This window comes from Pleurodeles waltl, chromosome 8 (genome assembly GCF_031143425.1).
Source record: "Pleurodeles waltl isolate 20211129_DDA chromosome 8, aPleWal1.hap1.20221129, whole genome shotgun sequence".
NCBI classification, from domain to species: Eukaryota; Metazoa; Chordata; class Amphibia; order Caudata; family Salamandridae; genus Pleurodeles; species Pleurodeles waltl.
Genome location: NC_090447.1, coordinates 1,493,143,639 through 1,493,168,216, shown reverse-complemented (window position 1 = coordinate 1,493,168,216; position 24,578 = coordinate 1,493,143,639). Strand labels below are relative to the sequence as shown.

At 43.0% G+C, this 24,578-nt stretch overlaps 1 protein-coding gene across 5 annotated transcripts in view; it reads right to left on the bottom strand.

Moving 5' to 3' along the window:
- The window catches only part of STXBP5L (syntaxin binding protein 5L), a 1,301,131-nt gene that overhangs the window by 105,716 nt on the left and 1,170,837 nt on the right, over nt 1-24,578 (bottom strand). For all 5 annotated transcript variants that reach the window (XM_069202705.1, XM_069202706.1, XM_069202709.1 and 2 more), the window contains one exon: nt 9,830-10,000. In XM_069202705.1, coding sequence (XP_069058806.1) covers nt 9,830-10,000 — 171 coding nt within the window. The remainder of the gene's footprint in view (nt 1-9,829; nt 10,001-24,578) is intronic.

Below are 24,578 nucleotides of genomic sequence, written 5' to 3'. Positions count from 1 at the left end.
TGATAGAGGTCATAGCTAGATGTTTTCCAAATTTGTGTTTGCTAAATTGTTTTGCATGAAGTCCAACATGCTGATGCTAATTTGAAGTTAGTCAAGGTGATTACTAAAATCTGACGCAAATAGACAAATGACTGAGTTCTTGCTTTGTTGAATCTTGTGCACTGAGACTTTGCTGAACTGCTTCTTATTAATGATGTGATAATGCTGAACAAGGGTTCTCTATACATTGATTAAGTGTGTTCTAATTACAAGTTCGAAGAATTACTAATGAGATTGATTGCTAATGAGATTAACAGAGATGACATTAGATTGTAACTAAAAGGGAATAAATGTTCTAACACTCCATTAGATTTGCGTGGTTATTCAAATGACTGAAAGGTCATGGTGTGTTCGCTTTATTGATTTAAATCAAATGATATTGATTATCTAGTTGATTAGTTTCTAAGAGATTGATTGGGTTATTGAGAGATTGATTGTGATGTCACAAAGTTATCTCGTTCTGGGAAGTCTCCGAACGTGGTCAAAAGGTTCATCGGCCTAGGCGTGTCCCCTTGTAAGTTTACTTATCAAGGTTCTGACGCGCTAACAGGAGCTCTCAACCTTTATCTCTCCAAGGACACTATGATGACTAAGATTGAGTAATAGTCCAGTAAAAGTGACTACCTTAAAAATACATGAAAATAACACTAGCTGTACGAATGTTTGTGTTTATTCACTGACTCAAGAGTGGACAAGTAACCCCACTTCTCAAACATCTTCTGACACGTACGAGCCCAACAATTTTCATTCCGTTTCCTACTTCTCTTTCCTTGCAAAAGTAATTGAAAGATGTGTAGTAAGTCAACTTACACAACACATCTAAGACAACAACCTCCTAGATAAATACCAATTGTGTTTCAATCAAGGCTGCAGCACTGAAGCAGCACTTACGCAGCACTGCTCCACATGGTCGATGATGCACTTCGCTTATTAGATTCAGGCAACTCCTACCTTCTGATTGCTCTCAACCTATTGACGTTTTAAAAAAACAGAGGGGCATTGATAGCTTGGTCCCCAAGCGGATTGAACCAGATCTCATGGGCAGGTCTCTAGCCATGGGCATACTTCTAGAAACATGTGCCCTTATCTACAGTCCTTCTGCAGGGATCTAACCTAGGCTTGACATTTTCCAACCTTTACATGAAACCCCTTGGAGCCTTACTAAGAAATTCAGGGATCTTTTGTTATCAGTATGCTGATGATACTCAACTGAACGTAAAGGTCTCCTCTCTAAATGGCATCTCACACCTTGCAAACACTAAGCACAGTTCAACATTGATCATTTAAAACTGACCCATCTAAAACTGAATTTCTCCTCATTTCTACACGGAAATCACAACCACCAGTACAACCCTGTGTTGACGTAGTCAACATCCTTAAACCCAAACCTACAAATGTTGACATTTGAAAAGACAAAATACTGAATTTACTATCTCAAGTCAACACAATGGATAGAAATGCATGCTTCGAATAGCGTCCTTTTGGGGAATTCACTGCTTAATTCCAGCTCAAGATCTCAAAACTCTGGTTCATTCACTGATGTTGTGTAGTACTGACTACTATAATTATCTCCTGACTGGTCATCCTAAAATTCATCTCACTATATTACAAGCAACTGTCCATTCAGCAACACGCTTTGCCTCTGGGAACAACATGAATGACCATATTTCACCAATTCTGGTAACACTTCAATGGCTTCCCACCGGCATCTATGACTCACAAAGCCCTACACACATTCACTCCACAGTACCTGGCTGACAAGCTTAAGTCATCTGTTGGGGTGAAACCACTGCTGAATGCTGACGTCCAACTGCTGGCACCTCTGACCTTTAAAAAGGAATGTGTTATGGCTTATTCCTTTTCAAGAAGGCAACCCGTGTCTAGAAACCCTACAAAGCTGCGTAGCACTACCTTACAGACTACCTTTAAATTGGAACTGAAAACCCTTCTCTTTGAAAGATGTTTTAGTTAATCTCTGTTCTCCATTGTACACCTCATTGGTTTTGTTTCAACACTGATTGGTGTCTTGTGGTTCACCTCTCTACTTCAGTTTTATTGGGCACTTCCCAAACCTGGCACCAGTTCACATCCTGTTACATTCATGACAGCTGTACATTCTACTTCACTTTAATGCTCTTTGTCAATTGTAAATATCCCTACACCTTTGAGTAATGTAATTCATGTGCCTTATGTAATGATCTATTTCTTGTGTTAAGAGCTCTCTCATTTGAGAAGTCATCATTGATGTCATCAGTGATGTCACTAACCATGTCATGAGTGATATGACATGTGAGGTTATAAGCAGTGCATTGCGGGGGGCGCTATTTATATTTAGCGCAGGTAACTATAACTGCTGAATTTTATAGTTTTGTGTGTGTAAATCTGAACCTAACTATAACGTCCCTGTAACCTGTGTTTTTTACAGTGAATTTCTAAGATGTTTTAATTCTATTTCTTAACTATAACATCCCTGTAACCTTTAGTTTTTTCAGGGAATTTCTACGGTTTTTTAATGCTATTTCCTAACTATAATGTCCCTGTAACCTATGGTTTTCTAGTGAATGTCACTGTTTTTTAAATATAATTTGTATTACAATTTTACCCATAAGTTCAATTTGCTAACATACATTTTTACAAGTTTACAAATACAGTTTATTCACACATTTATTCTTAAAATATTTTTTAAAACTAAAAATCTAAAAATGAAGGTAAGGTAACTAATGTAGATAAATGCAATGCACCAAATCTGTATTCTTTTTCATACATTTTATAAATCAACACATCTGTCGCAAACTCTCAGACAAATAAGGGGTCTACCGGTTATATTGAGGGATGATCTGTGGCGGATCAGCAGATCCGTTCCCAACCAAAAGCACACATCCAATACTAAAATAACAACACATTTAATACAAACATATGCTATTGCAATTTCTATAAAGGTATCACTGCCTGTGCGTGAATGTGTGAGTGGCTATATGTGTGTGTGTGAGTGGCTATATGGGTGTGTGAGTGGCAGTGTGAGTGTGAAATTTGGTGTGGGAGTGGCTGTGTGAGTAGGTGTTTGAGTGACTGTGTGTGTGTGTGTGTGAGTAGTTGTGTGGGTCTGTGAGTGGGTTTGTGGGTGTGGGTGTTAATGGGTGTGTGAGTGACTGTGAGTAACTGTATGAATCTGTGAGTGGGTGTGTGAGAGGGCGTGCAAGAGTGTTACAGTTTCCTTAGGGCATGTGTTATAGTTACCTGAAATAACTCTAACAGCTGAATTTCTATGTTTTTTTGCATGTAAATTCAGAACATAACTATAACGACCTTGTAACCTTAGGTTATTTCAGTGAGTGTATGTGTATACATATATATATATCAAATACACTTCCTTAAATAAACATTAAGGCTCCAGCACTCCACGAAGGTTAGAAACCTTTCTAACCTTCGTGGAGTGCTGGAGCCTTAATGTTTATTTAAGAAGTGTATTTGAAGTATAAGACGAGGTGGCGTGCGTCTAAGTCCAAGCACCATCGGCGATTAGGTGCAGAGAGAGAAGCGCCAAACGAAGTGTTTATTACATATATATATATATATATATGCTAAGAGGACTGATTCACCAAATTCAAGAGGTAGCATAAATTATATCACAAACCATCTGAGCCCAATGACATCAGACAGAGAGATGGCTGCTTGCGTTGCTGAAGGCTAGAGGCCAAAATCACATAGTAAACATACTTCGAACTCAAAATACGTTATGGTTCTGAAACCGTTTTCGTTATCACTCATACTAGGAGTAAGAAGGCCACTCCTCAATTAAAGTCTTTGTGTTTAGAGATTTAGCACCGTGAAACAAAAAAATATGCATAAGTGGCCTCTCCTCTTGTGCAGAGTACTTATGCTGGAAAATGCAAAAACAAATCTGTAATAAATTCAATTGTTATTTTGGGTGAGTGACCACCCATCTCAAGAAACAATCACTTTCCTTGTCAAGGTGACCCCCCAAAGTCACTAAATTAACTGAGCTCAACCCTGTGATAGCTCATGCACAGAGCAGACAGGCTTAATTTAGGACAATGTGTAGAGTATTTATGCAGCATCAAAAAGGTGCTAGAGTAAAAATGCAAAAGCGTAAAATCTAAAAAACCAAAATGACAACAAATTCCAATAAAGGGAACAGAATATATGAATATTTAGGTTTTAAAGTAGAAATAGTCTAAAAAGCATAATGTGAAAATTATATTCAATGGTTGTGGGAGACTGTGGCTTTGGTGCAATTTGAGGCTGACTTCAATGGATTGCGGTTCAGAGACACAAACCTGGTTCATCTTGGTCAAAGATTTTACCTTCTCACTTAGTCCTTTAGGTCCCACTCCACTCCACCACAGGGTACGCTTTTAAATCACCCAGGACCTCAGGAGAGGCACTTTGTGACACTCGAGGTATCAGGCAGAGGCTGGCAGCAAGGACCAGTCCAGGTCCTGTTGCTACTCACCAGATGGGTTATTCCAGGAAAGGGCCTCTTGTTGTATTCCTGTTGCTTGAGCAGACAGTCAGTCTTATGAACCTTGGAGTTTACTTCTTTGTCCTGGGTGCAAGAGGGAGCAGATTCAGTCTTTTAAGACTCCTCGCAGGTCAGAGACAGAAGATCCAGCCTTCTTCTGATCTTCGGCAGATCTAGAAACATGTGCCAGGAAGTTCCACATTTATGCCTGGAACTAATTAGGCTCTAGCTAGTGGGTGGGAATGACTCTTGGGCATGCCCTAACCAAGGGGGTGACCCTGCCCACTATGGGCATTTTTAAGACTGCAAAAGTCTTCATCCACATTAACATGGGCTCTGAGGACTGGGGATGAGTATGGGGAGTGTAGTATAGTAATCCTAGTGTCCTCCCACATTTAACACTAAAATCCAATATGAGGCAGCCACTGTACCCACAACAACACCAGAGACAGAAGTCTGGTAAGACAAAAGCAGAGTCCTTCAGCAACCAGATAGTAGATCCACAAGAATTGGCTTGTCATCCTGTTCTCCTCCCTTTCAAGTGTGCCCCAATGATTATTTGTAATCCTGAAACAGAAGTATGATAGGACATAAGCGGAGTCCTTCAGCAACCAGACGGTGGATCCACAAGAATTGTCTAAGCATTCTGTTCCCTCCCCTTTCAAGTGTAGCCCAAAGGGTTACATTAAACTCAGTAGATATGTCAATCAGGCTTTAACACTCAAGCAAGATTTTACATTGTAGTATCAAAAAAGATGCCCACAGCCCCTACCCGGAATATTCTACAGAGTTCAAAGGAGTCATCTTTGCCCATTCAGGTTAGCCTGTTGTTTGCTCCACTGAAGCATTTCACACCTATTCATATGTATTCAAGGCTAATCAGCGGCTGGGAGCTGGCAGAGGCTTATTCTAATTAGCCTTTTGACACATCAGACAGGTAAAAGGTAACATTCTAAAAGTCCCTTTTCCTTAATATTTTTTCCAAAAGCCTGGTTCCACCATTGCATTGGACTTTTAATAACTATTAACATAGCAGTTTAAAAAATATTTTTCTAACTAGTCTCATTCCTGAGGTACATTATTAGTATTTTAATCTGTACTCTTCTGTTCTACATAAGAAATCTGGGCCTGCAGCGGTGAAATGCTTGGGAGTGCTGGTCGCTGTAAGGACATGTAACATTAAGGGCCTGATTATGATTTTGGCGGATGGAATACTTTGTCTCAAACGTGACGGATATTCCGTCCGCCGTATTACGATCTCAATAGGATATAACGGGATCGTAATACGGCGGATGGGATATCCGTCATGTTTGTGACAGAGTAACCCCATCTACCAAGATCGTAATCAGGCCCTAAATTTTTACATGTCCTACTTTTAAATACGATACCACACACCCTTCCTTGTTGGCTAGAAGACCTTTATAAGGGTGTCTTATTAATATTTAAAAGGGAGGTTTTCACTTGTCAAAAGTGCCTATTTTGACAGGTCAAAATGTAGTTTTTACACTGCTGCAGTCAAGCTACGATCATAATAGGGTGGACGGGATATCCATCACGTTTGTGACGGAGTAACCAGTCCGCCAAACTCTAAGTCAGGCCCCAATTCTTGCCAATATAAGTTACCTTGCGGACAGGAATGAGTGGCATAGAGCACAAATATAAGGCAGGCTTTGTTTTCTGTACATGTCTGATTTTAACACTGCAAACATCATAGGGAAAGTAAGGGTTGACCTTGGTTCAAAACATCCAGGAGGTAAACACTACAGCAGCGGCTGTACACCTTGAAAGAAACTAGGGTCATAGGGTGTGATTAAAGAGTTTGGCCGATGGGCTACTCTGCCACAAAGAAGGAGCAGGGGATAACACTCCTCACGGCTGCACTGTCTTCAGTTGTCAGATCAAGACATATGAGGCTCTGAATGCCCATAAAGGGGTAGTGCTATGCACTTTGGTCTGTGACTACTGAGGTCATCACTATTAGATGACTCGTGCAGACCTTGAAGCCCCTCTACTCCCCATGGTCTTGCTGTCCTGAGCCTCTGGCAATGTTAAGGTTGCTACAATGTGAGACTCACTACAGTCTCACTGTGCAAATCTGGGTCACAAGCTTAAGAAGGGCCAGGCATGGTAGGCAGGACCTGATTTAGAGTTTGGCAGATGGGTACTCTATCAAAACCATGATGGATCTCCCGTCTGCTGTATTACAGGTGCATTAGGAGCTGGTGTACTTGTAATAATGTGGTAAGATGATCTGCCATATTTGTGATGGAGCACCCGTGCACCAAGCCCTAAGTTTCTGAACTAGAAATGGGAGAGCTTCGGAATCTTCTGCATACGTGCCAAATGTGAGTAACACGGTTCTTGTCACATCCCAGCTCATTGCTGGTACAGTTTTTAAGCACAGGTACAAGCTGTAACAGTGTTTGATTCTCTCAGCCTTGATATGAACTACATTTATTAAAACGACTGCTGGTTCATGAAGCACACCTTGGGAACACGATGCTGTATGACCCACAAGGACTTGCTTGGTTATTCTCAGCACACCAGTCTGTAGGCTAGGTTAGTGCAGTCACTGAGTCAGAGCTCCTCTAGAATTAAATACTTTCTAGATACAGTAACTCCACAAACACCACACTATACGAACAATAAGCATTGTGAACCTAAACACAGAACAACTAGACCATGTCCTGGATATGGCTATATGATGCCTGAAATCATTCTGAATTGTAGAAAGCAGAACAGATAGTGCCAGACTAAGGCTGTGTTCACCAATGTTCAGGCATGCTTGTTGAACCAATGGCATTTCCCTTAAATCAGATGTTGGGTGAACAACGTGTGTTTCAAGCATGTCCTTCGTATAGGGTCTGAAGGCCACATTCAAACAAGTTCTAACGGAACCCCACCAATGTATTTTCCTTATAACAGCTGGGTTGGCCTGTAGGCAGGCCCAGTTAAACTCCAGGGAACAGGATGTAGCATAGTATCTGATTAAGCCTTCTAATCTGCTACGTGGATACATCCAAAAAGATGCCCTATAAAAGTATTTTACTTTTGTGCACTGATTGGTCTTCAGAAGATTCCCTCCATCAATTACCTTGCTCAAAAACTACCTTCTCACCATCAAGTCCAATGAATCTAGCACTCCCAGATCGAGGGAGAGAAGGAGAGATGTTCAGTCTATTGTCCAACGTTGACCTGGAGCGAATGAGCACCAGTCTCAATAGCAAACCAAATTCATGAAGCTTCTATAAAAGCCAGAATTCAACACATGTTGGACATAACACACATTATCCATGGGGTGTGCATCATCAAACAAGACATAGAATCAAGGAAAAAAGTCAAATTGGGACAGGATGGCTACAAACCCATTTGTTTTGTATGGGACAGGAGGTGGACTCTGCCACTATCGTGACGTGAGATAGGCATCCCCCAAAGTTGAAGCCTCATGTTAAGATGTAGCTCACTAGAAATGGTGACCTTGTGTGGTGCTGCAGCTTCTCCGAGGAGGGCGGTTACGGTTTTGGTGCAGCTCAAAAACAGACTAATGGTTTTGGCGGTGGGTTCAAGTGCCTCTAAATCACAATCTCGGGTAAAGTTTGTGTTTCCCATTCTCTGGTGGGGGGGCCATCTGCTAGAACCAACATGGAGTTAGAGGTGTGCTATCCCTCTGAAAAGGATGGAATTAGAAGGTGCATGCCATTGTACTGCGATGGCCTTTAACGGAAACTGCATGACGGAAACATTGGAGTAACTGACTGTGCAAGCATGTCTCAACCAAGAGACTATAGTGAGGTGTCCAAGATCAGTTAGGGCACAGAAATGGTGAAAATCACATAGGGCCATATGTACAACATTTTCATTTAGCATTTCCTAACTTCTTATACATCGCTATTTAGGAAATGCAAAATGGAATGTACAAAAATAGCTATTTCCTAATAGCGATTCCTACAACATAGGAATCGCTATTAGGAAATTGCCATTTAAGAAATGCTAAACCATTCCTTCCAATGGGCCTAATGGTCCATAGGAAGGAATTGTTTTGCATCTGCAAATGCAATACCAATAGTGACTATGGCCCTGAGGCCTCCCTTGATGCACCCCAAAAACAGGTGATGCACAGGTTACATGCACATATGCTTTAGGTGCATGCGGGTGGTACCTGTACTTTCACATTTTTATTTTTGGTGCCTTTTTAAAATTTGCACATGGTTACCGTCAATGGTAATTGCATTTCCTAAATGCTCATTTCGCGTTTAGGAAATGTTTTGTGCATGCGCTTAACAATCGCAACTAGGAAATCCCTATTTGCGATTTCCTATTTGGGGATCGCAAACTGCAATTTCTACTGGTTAGAAATCACATTTTGGGATTCCCTAAATGCCTCTGTACATATGGAAAGATCATTTGGCATTTCTTAAAGGACAAAAATTGCGATTCGGTCCGTTGAGCAACACTAAATGTTTTTGTACATCTGGCCCACAGTGTTATAGCACCACATCCTAGGCAAAAAAATTACAAATGAGAAGAAATATGGAAAGGTGCAAAGAGCACATGTGTTGCTAAACAGCATTTTTCTAACTTTTTAAGAGGCAGAGTTGATTTCTTATTTTTTTAGTAAATTGCTTTTGATTTTACTTCCCCAAGCAATCACTATATCATCAAGAAGCAAACCTGAAATATTTGATTGTGAATCTTGACAACAAGTAGACTGACCTGTTTTCTAGGAGGAGTTTCATTACTACCTTTCTGGACTGGAATCCGAAAAGGCATTACATTACATGTACAAAAAACTATTTTGAATATGGGCTTAAGCGTTAAGAATAGAGAGCCCAGCTTCACCTATTTCAGTTTCACTGAAAGATCGCGCCAGAAAAGTTTTCAGCAGTTTGTAGAAGATCTCTATTGCAAGCGTCTAGTCTGACTACTTCTAGATACTACTAGACATTGAGGTTATCATTAGTCCAGGCAAACGCACTATAAGCTGGGAAGCATGCTAACTACTACTAAGATACATAGTGCACACAAGGTGTGGGGCAAACATTCAGACAGATACCATGCTAGCTAGTACTAGATAGACATAACAGAATATTGGAGAGGAAAATCACATGGAGGGTAACCAGTGAGAAGGTTGGTTTTCTGAAGGTACTTAGAGACTGGGATAAACTTGTACTCTGCACACACAAACCACACACACACACACACACTCACACAGACACACACACACACACACACACATCACACACCACACACACACACCACGCACACACACACACCACCCCCCCAAACCTACACACACACTCAACCCACCTTCTGTCGTGACCGGCAGAGATATCTCCATGCAGGCAGCCGACTGTGCTTTTCGGAAAGGTGGCCGTCCAGGCCCTCGACGATTTGCTTTGGTTCCATCAGCACTGGAGATCCGTTTGCTGGAGCTGCAGGTCTGGGAGGTGGGGCTTGTGCAATGTCCGTTTACATGATCTGCAAGGAAGAGTGAGAGGGGTTTAAACTTCATGTTGGCCATCACCACGGACTAAAGAAAAAGGGTGGCGTAAAAAGCAGTATTAGCTTCATTAATTCTGTACTATATGACATTCAATATTCACACTGCACTTGACTGATGGTGCATAAAACAATGTCTATGAGTGTACATTTGTGTAGGAAAAAAACAAACTGTGCAAAGAGAGTTGCCTAAAACACTAGAGCAACTTCTGGTGCTCTCTACCACTGGCAGGGCTGAAACTCTGCAACTGTTTCAGTATATCCCTTCAAAAGTGATTCATCCACTTCAGTGGAGAAATTAATCAGAAACAAAAACAGTAGGAGGGAATGTCTTTCATTTTCATACTTTCAATGCCTCAAAGCAAGTGAAATTATTGTTTTAGGAAGTAAAATCAACATACAACTAGAAATAAATGTACAACTACTGTAGCTGCAAGCAGCATTTCCCATTGCTTATCCATCCATATTTGCCATGGCACCTCATGCCAACTGTGGAGGGATGGTTGCTTCTTCTGTTCATAGTTATAACATTCTAGGAGGGTTAGAACCTATTTTTCCAAGTAACCCTCTATCATTCAAGCCTATCAGCTTTACACTGCATGATGGATGGTTAGGGATGACCGATCGGACTGTGCCATTGCTGTGGATCTCAGTATCTTTGTCTAAGGAGCAAAGCAGTCCTATATCATATTCCTTTGAGCGTATGATGATTTGGATTAACATTGGAATTTGAGAAGCATTTGCAATAATGGGGTTCATGCTACAATTAATACTGTATAGCACACACTATTGAAATATCTCTTCTCCTTCAAGGCTCTTTCTTGTGGAATACTCCACCACATCTGAGACTCAAAAATTACTTCCTCAAATTCATTAAGTTGCTGAAAACACACCTCTTCACCCAGGCCCTTGTTGAACCCTCCACTTTTCACACCCTGAGAGGTGATGTGTCTTTTTAGGAACAATCCACATACTAGGGTATTACTTTGCTGCTGCTCAGACTCATAAGAATGTCTAATACATTATTTTCCAAGGACAATCCTATGGCTTTGTGGTTCACACATCTAAGGTTTTGACATTCTTAATCTGCATAGATGGAGTCCTGCCAGATGTTTTAGCAGTTTGATTGGCTGATTCAATCTTCCGGATTGTTAGTATTATTTCTTTCCTTGTCCCGCATTCCATAAGGTTCAGCAAAGCCAATAGGATTCATCTTTGAGACCCATTGGCTTTGCCACTGCCTTTTGGCGATGCTGTGCCGCATCATCAAGATGCTGTGCAGTAGGGCCAACAGAAAAAAAATAAAATAAAGAAAGTGTGATGGTGTGACTGCATAATTTTGAAGGCACACATCGTTTGATGACATGTGCAAGTGCCTCTATCACTTAGCATGTACACCTTCAGGTGATTTTTTAAATTTGCCAATCCAAAATGGATCAGTAAATTAAAAAAATAAAACAAGAAGTAGCATGAAAGCGCCTTTTTAAGGCAGATGAGCCTACTATGGAGAGAAAGATCTGGTGAGCGGAGAGGCACGCAAGGGAAAAAGCTGCATGGAGAGTGGGGGGGGGGCAGGGAAGTTGGTGGGGGAAGCACACAGGACAAAGCTTGCAACACTAATGAAACAGCAACACATATTGTGAGAGCAAGAGTATTTTGTGGGGGAGGGGTATGCACACAAGGGACAGAACTGGAAGTCACATGCTCTCTCATGAGGTGCCTAAGCAAAACTTAACAACTAGTTCCCTGAAAGTGAGCAATGGAAGCTTAGATGCCAGCCAATCAGATAGATGGTACATACGTGGTGCTCTACAGAAGGGACAAAGACAACATGGACAACCCGGACAAGGAAAGCTATTGAATATGAAGCAAGCAAATGGGTTTCTACATTACAGACAGGCTCGGCACACCCCAGATGATTCCACTGATGACAGAAACCCTTGGGAAACGCATGGTACATGCACATTTTATGGTTTTTAATATTTTCCATCATGGGATCCTCAGTAATAATGAGCTGTAGTGGATAAAGATTATAGGAGGTCTTTGAGGTCTTGGTGCAAGCGCCTACACTTTAGCTGGGCGATTTCTATTTCCAATCTGAGGAATGGCGAATGCAAACCAAAGGTACAATTTGCATTTTCCACTGGATTCACATCTACCTCTAGAAAGAAATAGGGAGGGGAGGTATTGTGGTACTCTGTCATATAATTAACAGGGAGACCAAATATTTGCCATTAATATTCTTTTCATTCACTGAATTTAATACCAGAACCTCTGACTTCCCCAGCCCCAGCAGGGCCTTGCTTAACATTTCTCTCCCTTGGGGCTTGAGGCTTTAGTGAGAGGGAAGCTGTTTGGCATCAAGTTTCTTTTATCACTAGTTGAACTGCTGAACAAATTCCCACCCAAGTTTCACTCCAAAGATGAACATTAAAAAAAGGGTGGATTTCCAGTTTTTTGCCAAGAGTTTACACCCCCTGCTACACACTTCACCATGTCATCAGAGGCCATGGGCTCAGTTCCCCTTGTGGAGAACAGCCCAACCTGTTCTAGGATCCCACTGCCTTCGGTACAACCCCTAAAGCAGGGGCGTGTTTTCCCACCTAAGGTAGGATTTTGCTTCTAAGAAACAAAAACCAAATGACCATGGGACACTGGGAGATTTCTCCCCGTCTGTTGCAGTCATGGTCATTTGTACTCTTTCCTGTTAGGGACGACTATGCTTTTCTTGGCAGTCTCAAACAGGAAAACCATAAACCAGAGAGACTGCCCTAATCATGGGGGGCCTTCTGACCTCAACCGATGGCCCTGTAATGGATGGACCGCCTGGCAAAGATCTCCAAAAGTGGAGACAGCAGAACCTTGGTGCTTCTCCAACCTGTAAATGAGGCAGGCGAACTGTGAGTTCTGTGGGCGACAGCCTGGCAGAAATACAGCTCCTCCAGAGTTCCATTGAGAGCCACAACCATTTCCTCTAGGTTAAGGTATATGAATAGCCTGGGATATGACTGATTACCAAAAGTGTAACTATTCATCTAGAGATGCTCTACTCAGAGACAGCACTGCAAACTTAAACGTTTGATCCAACAATCAAAAAGAGTTCTTGTGGTTTCCTTTTTTTCAGAAGTGTTTCGGGAAGCTACTTTTAGCATCCTTAATGCACGGTTTTAGCAGCAGAAGCAGATGGTATTGCAACTAAAACGGGTACTGAGCTTGTTTGATTAACATGGAAATCAGAAATAACTTTCAAAACAAACCCCATGGACTCCAAGACCTATTATAGCGCTATGTGAATATTATCCAACTCATCAAGAGACAAAGCAAAGATAGCAAAACTTGTCTAGTACAAGCAATAACCACAACAAAACTACTTAGTGAAAGGTACCTCACATCTGCACATGGACTCAAACAGGCTCCAAAATGCAAATTATGAACAACATTTAGCTGTCACACAGGAGGAGGGTGCATATCCGTATAGGAGAACGGTAAACATTAGGTATTAAAGGTGCGCATGACTGCAATATTGAAGATGGAATATTCATTGGGACTTGTCAATTTCCAATGTTCGCAGACATGTTTAGGATCACCAAACTGTGCTGTAGAGAAGAGTTTGAAACATAGGTGAGGGTGAAGGGTGTCTATGCAGCTGCACAGTGCAGGTGGTTATGTGCCCTTGTCAGTATACCACACACACAACCTTCTCTCTATGAATCGACCAGGTACACTGATCCTTCCAGCCTGGAAGGCTTGAGCATAGGTAGGGCCAGCGTTAGGGAGGTGCGACCGGTGCGCGTGCACCGGGCGCTGACCAGGTTGGGGGGCGCTGATCTCAGAGGGGGGGGGTGCTGTGTTTAGCAATAACTTACAAAACTTGCAATTTAAAAGCACCTGCTGAAAAGTTCCTTGTGTGTCCAGCCTTCAGGAAGCAATAAAAATCTCAAGATACCCCTTGTGATTAATTTTCCTGCTAGGAAGAAAGATGGGAGTTTTGTCTAGCGGCAGCTTTGACTCCCAGTAAAGTAGCGTAGAGGGTTAATATACCTGCTGAAAAGAACAGAACTATATTTTATGTGGGTAGCTGAGTGGATTAGTAAAGCAGCCTTTACAAGCGCTTTAAAAGATATGAATGCAAGTGAAAGGGGGGCTATGGAGAGATGAGGGGCACATTTGCTGGGTGGTAGTGAGGGAATCAGAGGAGGTGGTCATGGGGTAGGGTGCGCCAAAAAAAGTCTGTCGCACAGGGTGCCACCGGCCCTAAAGCCAGCCCTGAGCGGAGGTACCCCAACACTTCAGAGGCTGACTAGCGCAGTCGTGATGGGTTTGACACTGATTCACAAGAGGGTCTTTTGCATTTACCTGGCCAGCTCAGCCTACACTGCATAAGCAAATTACTAACTTGAAATGCACAAATGTACACTACAGTTTGCAACTGCTAAAGTGAGTTGCAATGTGCACGGCGCAGTGCAATTTAACGTTTCATGCACTACTGCATCACATCCACTTGTGTGCAACAACAATGTTAATCTGTGTGCATTGTATTGATCAATTAATGTTAGGTGACTGCATTTTTATGTAGCAAAAGCCACATATATAACCATATTGTAAACAGAAGGGGCAAATACAACAAGAACAAGCTGGGACAAAGGCAGCTATTAAATATGAAGCAAGCAAATGAGATTCTACATTACAGACAGGCTCGGCTCGGCGCACCACAGATTGTTCTCATGGTACTTGTAGGTTACCATCTTTGCTCTCAAGGATGAGATGATCTGGGCCTAGGCTTCAGTCACTAGAGTTGTTTTCTAATAAATTCATTGCTAGTTCCGTGCATTCTCCCCTCTGCATGTGCATCATCGAAGAATGCTTGTTAGGAAGAATATAGTACTTTTTATTGTAGAGACCTGTGAGATTTAGGCCCATATTTATACTTTTTTAGCGCCGCATTTGCGTCGTTTTTTTACTCAAAATTGTCGCAAACTTACAAAATACAATTAAAGTATAAATATGGGCCTTAGTTTGCCCAAATCATTTTTGACCCTTTATGTATGCAAGAAAGGGGTGAGAAAAAACCTCTTGTACCAGGCAAGACTGAATGTTAAGAACTTTAAGGCTGCACAGCTGTTATTTCTTTGTTTGACACTGGGAACCTGCGGAGTCCACCCGCTCACAGAGACCTTCGCCTTCAGATTGGACCGTCCATGGTGAGGTGGAGATTCCATTCTTTCTACTGCGTATTCATTGCATCTTTCCTTAGACTTGTTAGCAGATCTTGTTCTGACTTTGCTGAGAGAAGGGTTTTCTCAAGTCCACAGATTCCCTTTGTTGAGGTCGTCGAGCTTCATGCTCGAACGCCCGTTTCACCCATGAGAACCTTAACTTAGTTTCTCTGATGCTGACGCCTTACTCTCCGAATTTCCCCTGATACTTTTGAAGCTTTATTTAGATTCATGAAGTTCCTTCATGGAACCTGTCTACTTTACATTCTATGCTTTGCACTCTTTTATATTTTGTATCTTTTTCCTTATAATACGCAAATTCAGACTCCATAATTAAATGGACATGTGAGACTTTTGGATACATTGACTTCATTAATTCAAGGTTGTTTGTAACTGATTACATTTTGCTAATAAACCCTTATGGTTTAGACATCACCCTATCTGTTGTGAATATGAAGCCAAATTGGTTTCACAGTAATTGAAATGTACTGCTGATGCTAGCTCCTTTCATACGCTTTCAGTCGACAACCAAAGATCCATACGACCAGTGGAGGATTCTGTATGATGACTATGAGAATTTTCAGGCATTAGAAAATCCGCCCCATCATTCATATTGCACATCCAAGTTAGCGGCAAGAGATATGGGATAGCAGAGGGGGCTTTCCTCTCTCCTTGTAACTCACAAATGCTTTGTGACCTCTCCTTTTATCACAAAGGGGGTCATTACGACCTCGGTGGTGTTTTCGCAAGACCGCCGAGGTACCGCCGTGCTGAAGACCACCAGTGGTGGCGGTCTTCCGCGCCGCATATTATGACCGCTGGCAGGCCGCCGTCCTTTTTCGTATGGAAAAAAGGCCATACTGGCGAACGGCGGGAAAGTGGAGGTTGCTCAACCTCCACTGCCACGTCAACAGAACATCGCCCACTGAATCTCGTCCCATGGTTCGGTGTGGCGGTGTTCTGGTGGCGGAGCTGCCCCCAAGGACAAGGTAAGTTGATTGTCCGTTAGGGAAGGGGGTGGGGGGGTGTTGTGTGTTGTGTTCATGCATGGGGGTGTGCGTGTGGGAGTGTAGAGTGAGTGAGTGAGTGTATGCGTGTGGGGGGGTGTTGTGTGTATGGGAAATGTGTGCGGGTCGGACGGTGTGCATGTCTGTGTGTATGTGTGCGGATATGTGTTGTCGGGGTGTATATGTGCATGTTGGGGGTGTGTGCGTGTAGGGGTGTGTATATGTGCATGTTGGGGGAGTGTGCGTGTAGGGGTGTGTATATGTGCATGTTGGGGGTGTGTGCGTGTAGGGGTGTGTATGTGTGCATGTCCGGGGGTGGGGAGTGGGGTTGTGCCACCTTTGGGGGGTGGCAGGGGTGTGGGGAGTGTGGGGGGAGTATTCGTGGGGGGTAGCGGGGGATGGGGAGACCCCTATCAGTGCCAGGGAAGGAATTCCCTGGCACTGATAGTGCCTACCGCCATGGATCTCATGGCGGTTCACAACCACCCGAGATCCATGGCGGTATGCAGGGTCCTGATACCGTCGGCGGTCTAGTGACGACCGCCGGGCTGGAGACCGCAATCTCCAGCCCAGCGGTCTTCACCGCCATGGCGGTCAGAATGGTGAAGTGGCGGATGACCGCGGCGGTAACCGCTGCGGTCATAATTCCATTTTTTTTCCGCCGGCCTGTTTGCGGTCTTACCGCCGCTTTACCACCGACCACCAGGGTCGTAATGAGGGCCAAAGTGTGAAATGGTTAACAACTGCAGAAGCAGGAAGCGACTAATCCAAAACTGTCAGCAGTCAACATCTGACATTTACAAGCTGCAAGTACAATGTGGTAGCAGGAGGAGGAGCAAGCAAGCAGTGATCCTGTCGGCCGCTCTATACCTCCGCAGCAGACACCTGCCGCGACTGAGGTCTGGTATCATTCCATGCTGTCGCGCGCAGGCATCCAGCCTACCATGCACAATGGTGTGCACTGACGCGAACAGCAGAGTAGCAGAGTGCTATCGGAGTAATACTAATACGGCAGATGTCGTGCACCTCATTGTGCACAGCTCCTTTGCATAGCAAAGGTTTATTGACTCCCCTGTGCACATAAGCAGATGTTGCTTGCCTTTTCATGGAGTAGAGTCAGTCTGTCTCCACTGGGGGTCCATCTGTCTTACCTTCAGGAGCTGCAACAGAATTTCAGACAAACAGGTACCTGGTCCTATCTTGAAATCATTTGATGCAAAATCTGAACATTCGAGGATGTTGGCCATGGCAGCTTTATCCTGGCTTTGATGGATGGAAGGGAGGCATGCACGCTGAGCTTAAACGCTGGGATTGATACAGAACTCTGATGTGAGTTATGGCAAAAACGTCAATATGACCTAAATAAAGCCTTTATCTAGGAAGACACTGTATAAGCAGAGGGAAGCCTGCTGAGAATAATAACTTGTTTTTGGGCTTTAGATGTCAGCCAGACCTTGTGTTACCAATTCATTAAAATGTACATATAGCAGGCTTTGGCTATGCCACGAGGAGTACTTCCCTCTTGCCTCATGCTGTTGACTGTTTGGTGTATCATTCCGCCTCCTACAGAGTGTTTACACTGCAATACATGAGGAATTCATTTTTACCTTTAAAAGGTACACTCAGCTACAACACCTTTTGTTACATTCAATTGTTTATCTCAGACATGAAATACAAGTACCACCGTCCAATATCCCCGCCTCATACTATTGGTTGTACGGTGTATCATTTCGCTTCCAATGGAGTGCTTGCATTGCAATACATGAGGGATGTATTTTACGTCTAAAATGAACACTTAGCTACATCACTTTTTGTCACATTCAACTGTTTATCTCACACATGCAATACTACCACTGCCACCAATATTGCCACTCATACTACCATCAGTACAACCATAAACAATACAAATAACCTACTACCACCATTATCATCTATACCATCACAACCACAAATGCCACTGACACCACCACCAATAAAACCACCACCAGTGCCACCACCAGTGTTACTACCAACACCAATAGCGCTACTTCCGCCAAAAACATATCACCAATAATATCACACCACAAATACCAAAACTAACAGCAGTACTCCTACCAATAACTCCACACCAACACTATTACCAAAGCACCACAAATACCAATACCACCATGCCACCACTAAACCTCAACACAATGCTTACCACACCCACCAATGCCATCAAAACCACAGTACCATCAATACCATAACCAGCACCACCAATGCATGCCACCAAACCTCACCAATACCACTAGTAGCAGTACTACTGATATCACACCAACACATCACACCACCACTAATACCAATTTCCCCACCAACAATACCACCATCATAATATTACCACCAAAACCATTACCATCACCAGCAATACTACCACTAATACCAGCAATCCCACGAATAACACCTTCATCAATACTATATGCAACAATACCACCATCACCAATACCACATCACCATCGGTGCCAGTACCACCACCACAATACTAATAACACCACTTACATGCCGCTAATAGTACCACCACCACAAATACCCCAGTACCAAAAGTATCATCCACAACAATATCAGCACTGCCAGTTCCAAACATTGGCAAATAAAAAAGATCTAGCTTTAATGCACTATTGCATGTAAATGCATTTCTGCATGCTTGCGTTGTATGCCTTATCACATTAAGGCTCGACCTTTTGGCTTTATCAATGTTTGTTTAGACAGTTGACAATAGTGTAGTTTGGCATTTTTAAATGCTATAAATGACCGGAGTTAGCATTATCGAGTTTATTGGTAATCATTTTATTGCCCTTAGAAGGAACTGAGTAGCCCTTGAGTGGATCCAAACTTGTGACCTGCAGGTCACAGACAAAGATGTCAGCAGCATACACTAACTCACTGACCCCACATGAGGTGTGGAGCACACTCAGTCCCATCATGTCAACACAGTAGCTACTAAGAAAAGCATTTTCCACAACGGTTTCAAGCTAGCAGAGTATAACCATTTGATGTGCAATGCATCAAGACTAAGTTGAAATACCACCTGGGATTTAAGAAGGGAGAGAGGCATCGCCAAAACAATGAACTAAAAGACGCCTGCTAGGACTGCTTGCAGAAATCAAAATAATGCAAAGAAGATCCCGGATTGTGCCCACATTCATCACATTCATACCAAAAGCAGAAGACAAATTCTGAACCTTCAGTGTAGGTTAGACATACGCTGCTTCAAAAAGAGATGTCAATGCACCTGGTTATCTACAAACTCTAGTAGGCAACTATGGGCATATTTACAGGCCCCTAGTGTCACCAGAGCGTCACATTTTGTGACGCTCCAGTGGCGCTGTGCACTCCGCCGTAATTACAAGGCGGCGATAAGCCACTTTTTGTGCCTTAATGCCACCTTGTAAATACATCCCCTTCACATGCAACACTTTGCGTGGAAGAGGCGTGCAATGGGTGTTGCTATGGGCGTTCCACAGCTGCACCCATTGCCTTTTGACGCTACCCCAGTCTTACGAAATTCGTAAATCTGAGGCAGCACCAAAATTTAACGCCACCCCATAGAAAGAGCAAAGCGCCATTGAAGATTGTTTTTGTGCAGGAAGGTGTCCCTTCCTGCACAAAAACAATCTCCCCCACAACACAGCCATCCTTGCACCATGGTGCAAGGGTGGCTGCGTTGGCGCTGGGCAGCAAATTTAGCGCCAGCACAGGGGGAAACACAGGGGTGCGCCGTATTCTTGTTAATATGGCACATCCCCGCACTTCTAAAGTGACGCACCGTGGTGCTGCCAATTTTGGCGCAGCGCTGCGCCACTTTATTGGAAATATACCGCTGTGTGACTAAGAACTCCTTAGTCAACACCTTGTATGATAGACTTCAGCGTCATACTTCCAATAACCACGCATGCACCCACAGTATGTTGGAACTGGAGTTTAATATTTTATCGTAGCGCTGGATTCAGAGATCTAGGTACGAAAAGAACCCGAATGAGTGGTTCAAAGAAACATGTTAAGGATACCACATCCCACTCACTGAATCTAGTGCGAAAGAGATTCAAGTCTGTATGCATCATTTCTAGTTTCTTTGAAGGTCATGGAGGCTTAAGGGGAGCAGTGAGGAGCTGAAGCTGGGAGTCAAAACATCATCAAAACTAGGAACTTCTGCAATCTCGAAAAAGCAAAAGAGCAAAACATGGCAATACTAGTTTTCCATTATAAGAAAAATATCTATACTATTCCCATTTTGAAGCAAATTACTAATTTCAATAAAGCCCTGCTGATTCAGGATCCTCCAAGTACAAACCATTGCCATAAGCCTAATGTTCATCTTGGGACCATATCCAACCAGCTATCAGGTGCCTTCATGGGATCCTAGAGGTTGTGCACATCCAATCCAAGCTTACCAGAACCTTAGATTGCAATTTGCAATAATGGCCCACACTATAACCAAGCATGTCTTCAAAGGTAGCATCCAACCAAGACTCTCTGGCCCAACCAAGACAATCTCCTTGGTATTCCAACCACTTAGAAACCAAAATTTGGAGACAGAAAATGACTGTGTCTGGCCCAGTGTTTAGGAAAGCCCTGTAAACCTAGTTCAAAGACACCAAGTACCCACCTCACATTCAAGAAGAATCTGAAGATTGGCCAGTTCCAATAACCATTCCGGCAATAAAGAACCTAGCTACAAATCCTCAAATTCCTGACAGACTCAGAACTGGCAAACACACTCAATAAAGGAGACCAGGGATAGGCTGAGTTACTTATCATGTTCAGAGGCCACCCTGCAGACTACAGTAGTCCTTCAGGAATATTAAGGTTATTCAGTTACTTATTATGTTCCGAGGCTACAATAGTCAATCAAGCAATAAGGATCTATAAGCGGCTAATCACCAGATGGGGTACCCTGGTGCACCCTGGTATATTAATGTCATTCCTTACCAGAGAGGGAGGGTGTAAATTATGTTCCCCAACAGCTTCCCTTCCCACTAATATCACCATGATTCCTGCCTCTTTGTTTTATTGGAATGTACTTTACAGACAACAGGGCAGGGAATGATGTAAACTGAGTTTCCCAAGCATTAGAGAGTGGATAGTGCTAGCAGCTCCGGAGAGGTACGGTTGTGTGGTCCTCAAAGAGAGGACTCACCAACAATCATTTGAAAGAGATGTTGCGATAGAGTAAGGCCATCATGGCCAACTGTCCGCTGGGTCATAAATGCTTGACAGAATTCTTACAATGGGATCAGAAGGGATTCAGCTGTAAAGACAAAACTTATGCAGGTCTTAGTTATTGTTTAATTTAATACTTTACTGGCACGTATAATAATAACTCCTTCTCAAGCAGGAATACAAGCAAAACGTCTACTCTAATTTCTATAAAAGTTCAGATTGTCCTCAAAAATTCTTTGAAAACTAATTATACTCTTTTAAGTAGGACAAAGAAGTGAGTCTCGATGAAAGCTATGTCCACAGATTCTCAGCTCGCTGCAACAAATTTAGGAACTTTTTGCGTGTTGCATGTTTAAAGAGAACTTAGCATAAAGAGTTGTGTCAAAACTGTCAATTATGTCAATTTAAGAGGGTGGTTAGAAAGATATTTAACTTTAAAAATTGTAATGCTGTGGATTCTTGCGGATGCTGAGGGAGCCTCAAAGAGCGATAACCCATTGAAGATATTACACAAAGAGCAGGTGAAAATTACACAGATTACACAGCACAGCTTGATTAGTTCCACTGCACTTCATAAACACATCCAGGTGTCAATTTAGCATTGCTGATTAATGAAACCTTTGATACTCATTACTGCTTTGTGCATTTTACACCTATATCTTCATCAAGCACATCACATTCAACTTCTGTTCTGTCAAAACAGGTTGGATCTTTTAACCATGCATTACACTGAACCACAAAAGAAATCCGGGGTTTAAAATGATGCTCTACTTTGGATTTCACAATCTATGTGCCGGTAATATGCCGCAAAAGGATTTCTTTTCCTTACTGCATTATACGCCCTGACAAGTTCCTTGTCCTGCAGGTCTGATATACAATTTAAAAAAGCTCAAAACAAGGACATCCACATGTGACTATTGAAAAACCATTGATAACCTTGGTGCATCCGTGACCATAAGAGACAGGACCTAGACTATGGGGTGTAACACACATCCCTTCATCCCAGTGGTTCAGGATCCCACACTGCTTCAGGGACCCCCTCCGGCCCATTCCTCCCAAAAGCAGTGGATACTGACAGCAGGTTGATCCCCACTGTTGTTAAATCGATGGTCGAGGCCCAAGCAGCCAGCTGGAACTGCACTGTCATTACAAGTGAGTGATAACTGAGCCTGACACACATAGCTGAGCAGTATTGTCACAGTGGTGAGAATCTCTGGGACCCCTCCGTATTGGTTGAGGGGCCACTGCACATGGAGGAACCACAATAGCTTCACAAGCTCTCGAAATTCATTTAGCAGAAATATCTCTCAACAAGGATGCATTCTTATGGCCACCTTGGGAACAAAAGGTGCTGTCCTCAATGCCTTTGAGCATCTTTGTAAGCAACCCAACAGTGCAATGATGGGCCTGTTTTGGCTGTGGGAAGGAAGGGGGTAATATTGCAGAAGGGAATTCATTGGCTCAAATACATTTTTTGCTCTGCTTCAGCTTTAAGTCCCATATATGCAGACACGCATTGGACTTGCCTATTAGCCGAATGGAAGACAGAAGTTATGTACTGGCATAGAATTAAAGTTTCTCTCTTCATGTGAACTGTGATCCTCACTGACAATCAAAAATTATCCTAAGCCATTTGTCAGAATGTTCTTCAACATACGCAAAGGCTTTACAGTAGGTCTTGCTCTGCCGCTGAGCCACCGCCCAGTACGTTACTGTCCCAGGAGCAAGGGCAAAAAGCCTGCACCCCTTCGTCAGCTGACCATCAGCCACCCCGTAGCCTTTCCAGGGGACAGTGCCCCCCTACGACGGATGGGGCTACTTTGCTGGGATAGCAACAAAGTCATCTTGGATCATCTCCAAGCAATGCTGAGGTTCAAGCCTCCTGGGCAGAAAATACAACAGCCAGAATCCACAAAATGAAAGTAGGATGGCACGGCACAGCTGACTACCCATGAGGGACCTTCATCTTTTCAGGCTACATGCCACCAGGCAAGCTTATCAGAGTGATTGACCACATGGCAGGTAAAAGGAGAGGGAAAATAAACTTGATTTAAGGCAGCTGTAATATGCAAGAGACACACATAAAATCAATTTCCCTTACCTATCTGCACCCGTCAAAGACCCTTTGTACAGAGGACCGCCCGCTTTATGGCATCTATAGTGCCAAGGTAAAGTTCAGCACATTGCCTTAGCTTAAGGGTCTCTCTACCCATCACCTAGTCATATAGCTCCTGGTGTGATGAGGAGTCTCAGCCTGGTTAAGCTGCCTTCTGTATGGAAATGTAATTCTGCAATGTGTCATTTGATTACCGCATCAAGAGCAAGACGCTGGTTCTTCCAGAGAGTAGGAGGTCACCAGCTATCGCACTTCATTACCTTCACTGTATTCCCAGTGACAGACGTGGGGCAGCAGGAGAGCATGGCCACCATTAGCCGCGAAAGGAACCTGCTGTAACAGCAAATCACCGCCGCCTCCCTCAGGCCCCTGGTGCTCTGCAAGATGCTCCCTGTCACTCCATGCACACATTATTCAGGTTCGGCTGGCCACAGAAAGGGAGGCGGCTGTTTGACCTTTGTCCACACAATCTTGTTCCTACCTTGATGGTGTGGATCCATGTATGAATGTATGTATGTGATTTACAGAGACAAACCTCACTGCAAAGCAATGGAGTGCTGTGCAATAGAAGTGCCTTGAAGAAAGCTGTTTCTAACTGGAGGGGGTGTGCACAAGCAAAGGCAATTCTGGAGGGGTTGGAGTGTAGAAGGGTGATTGGTGTGGGGAGGTATTAGGGTGAGTTTGATGCTGAATGAAGAGACGTGTCTTAATTTACGTGAGGGGTGAGGGCACGTGTAGGGTCTAGAAGGTGTACTGAGTGAGTTTCATCTTCCTGCATTCTATAGTTTTTAATTTTGCAAAGCTGCTGTGCAAGTATCACAAACAGAAGCAATTCAAATATGTAAAAGACATGGAGAACTTCTGCAGGTAAATAGAATAAAATCTATGGGAAAAGTCCAAGAAATCTTGGGAAGCGACGATCAAAATGTAAATTAATTTTTTTTAGCCTAATGCAAAACACATGAAATATATTAGACTAAATAATACTTGGTGTACTTAATCACTTTCAACATTTCTGAATAATAAAGAAACCTAATTGAAGC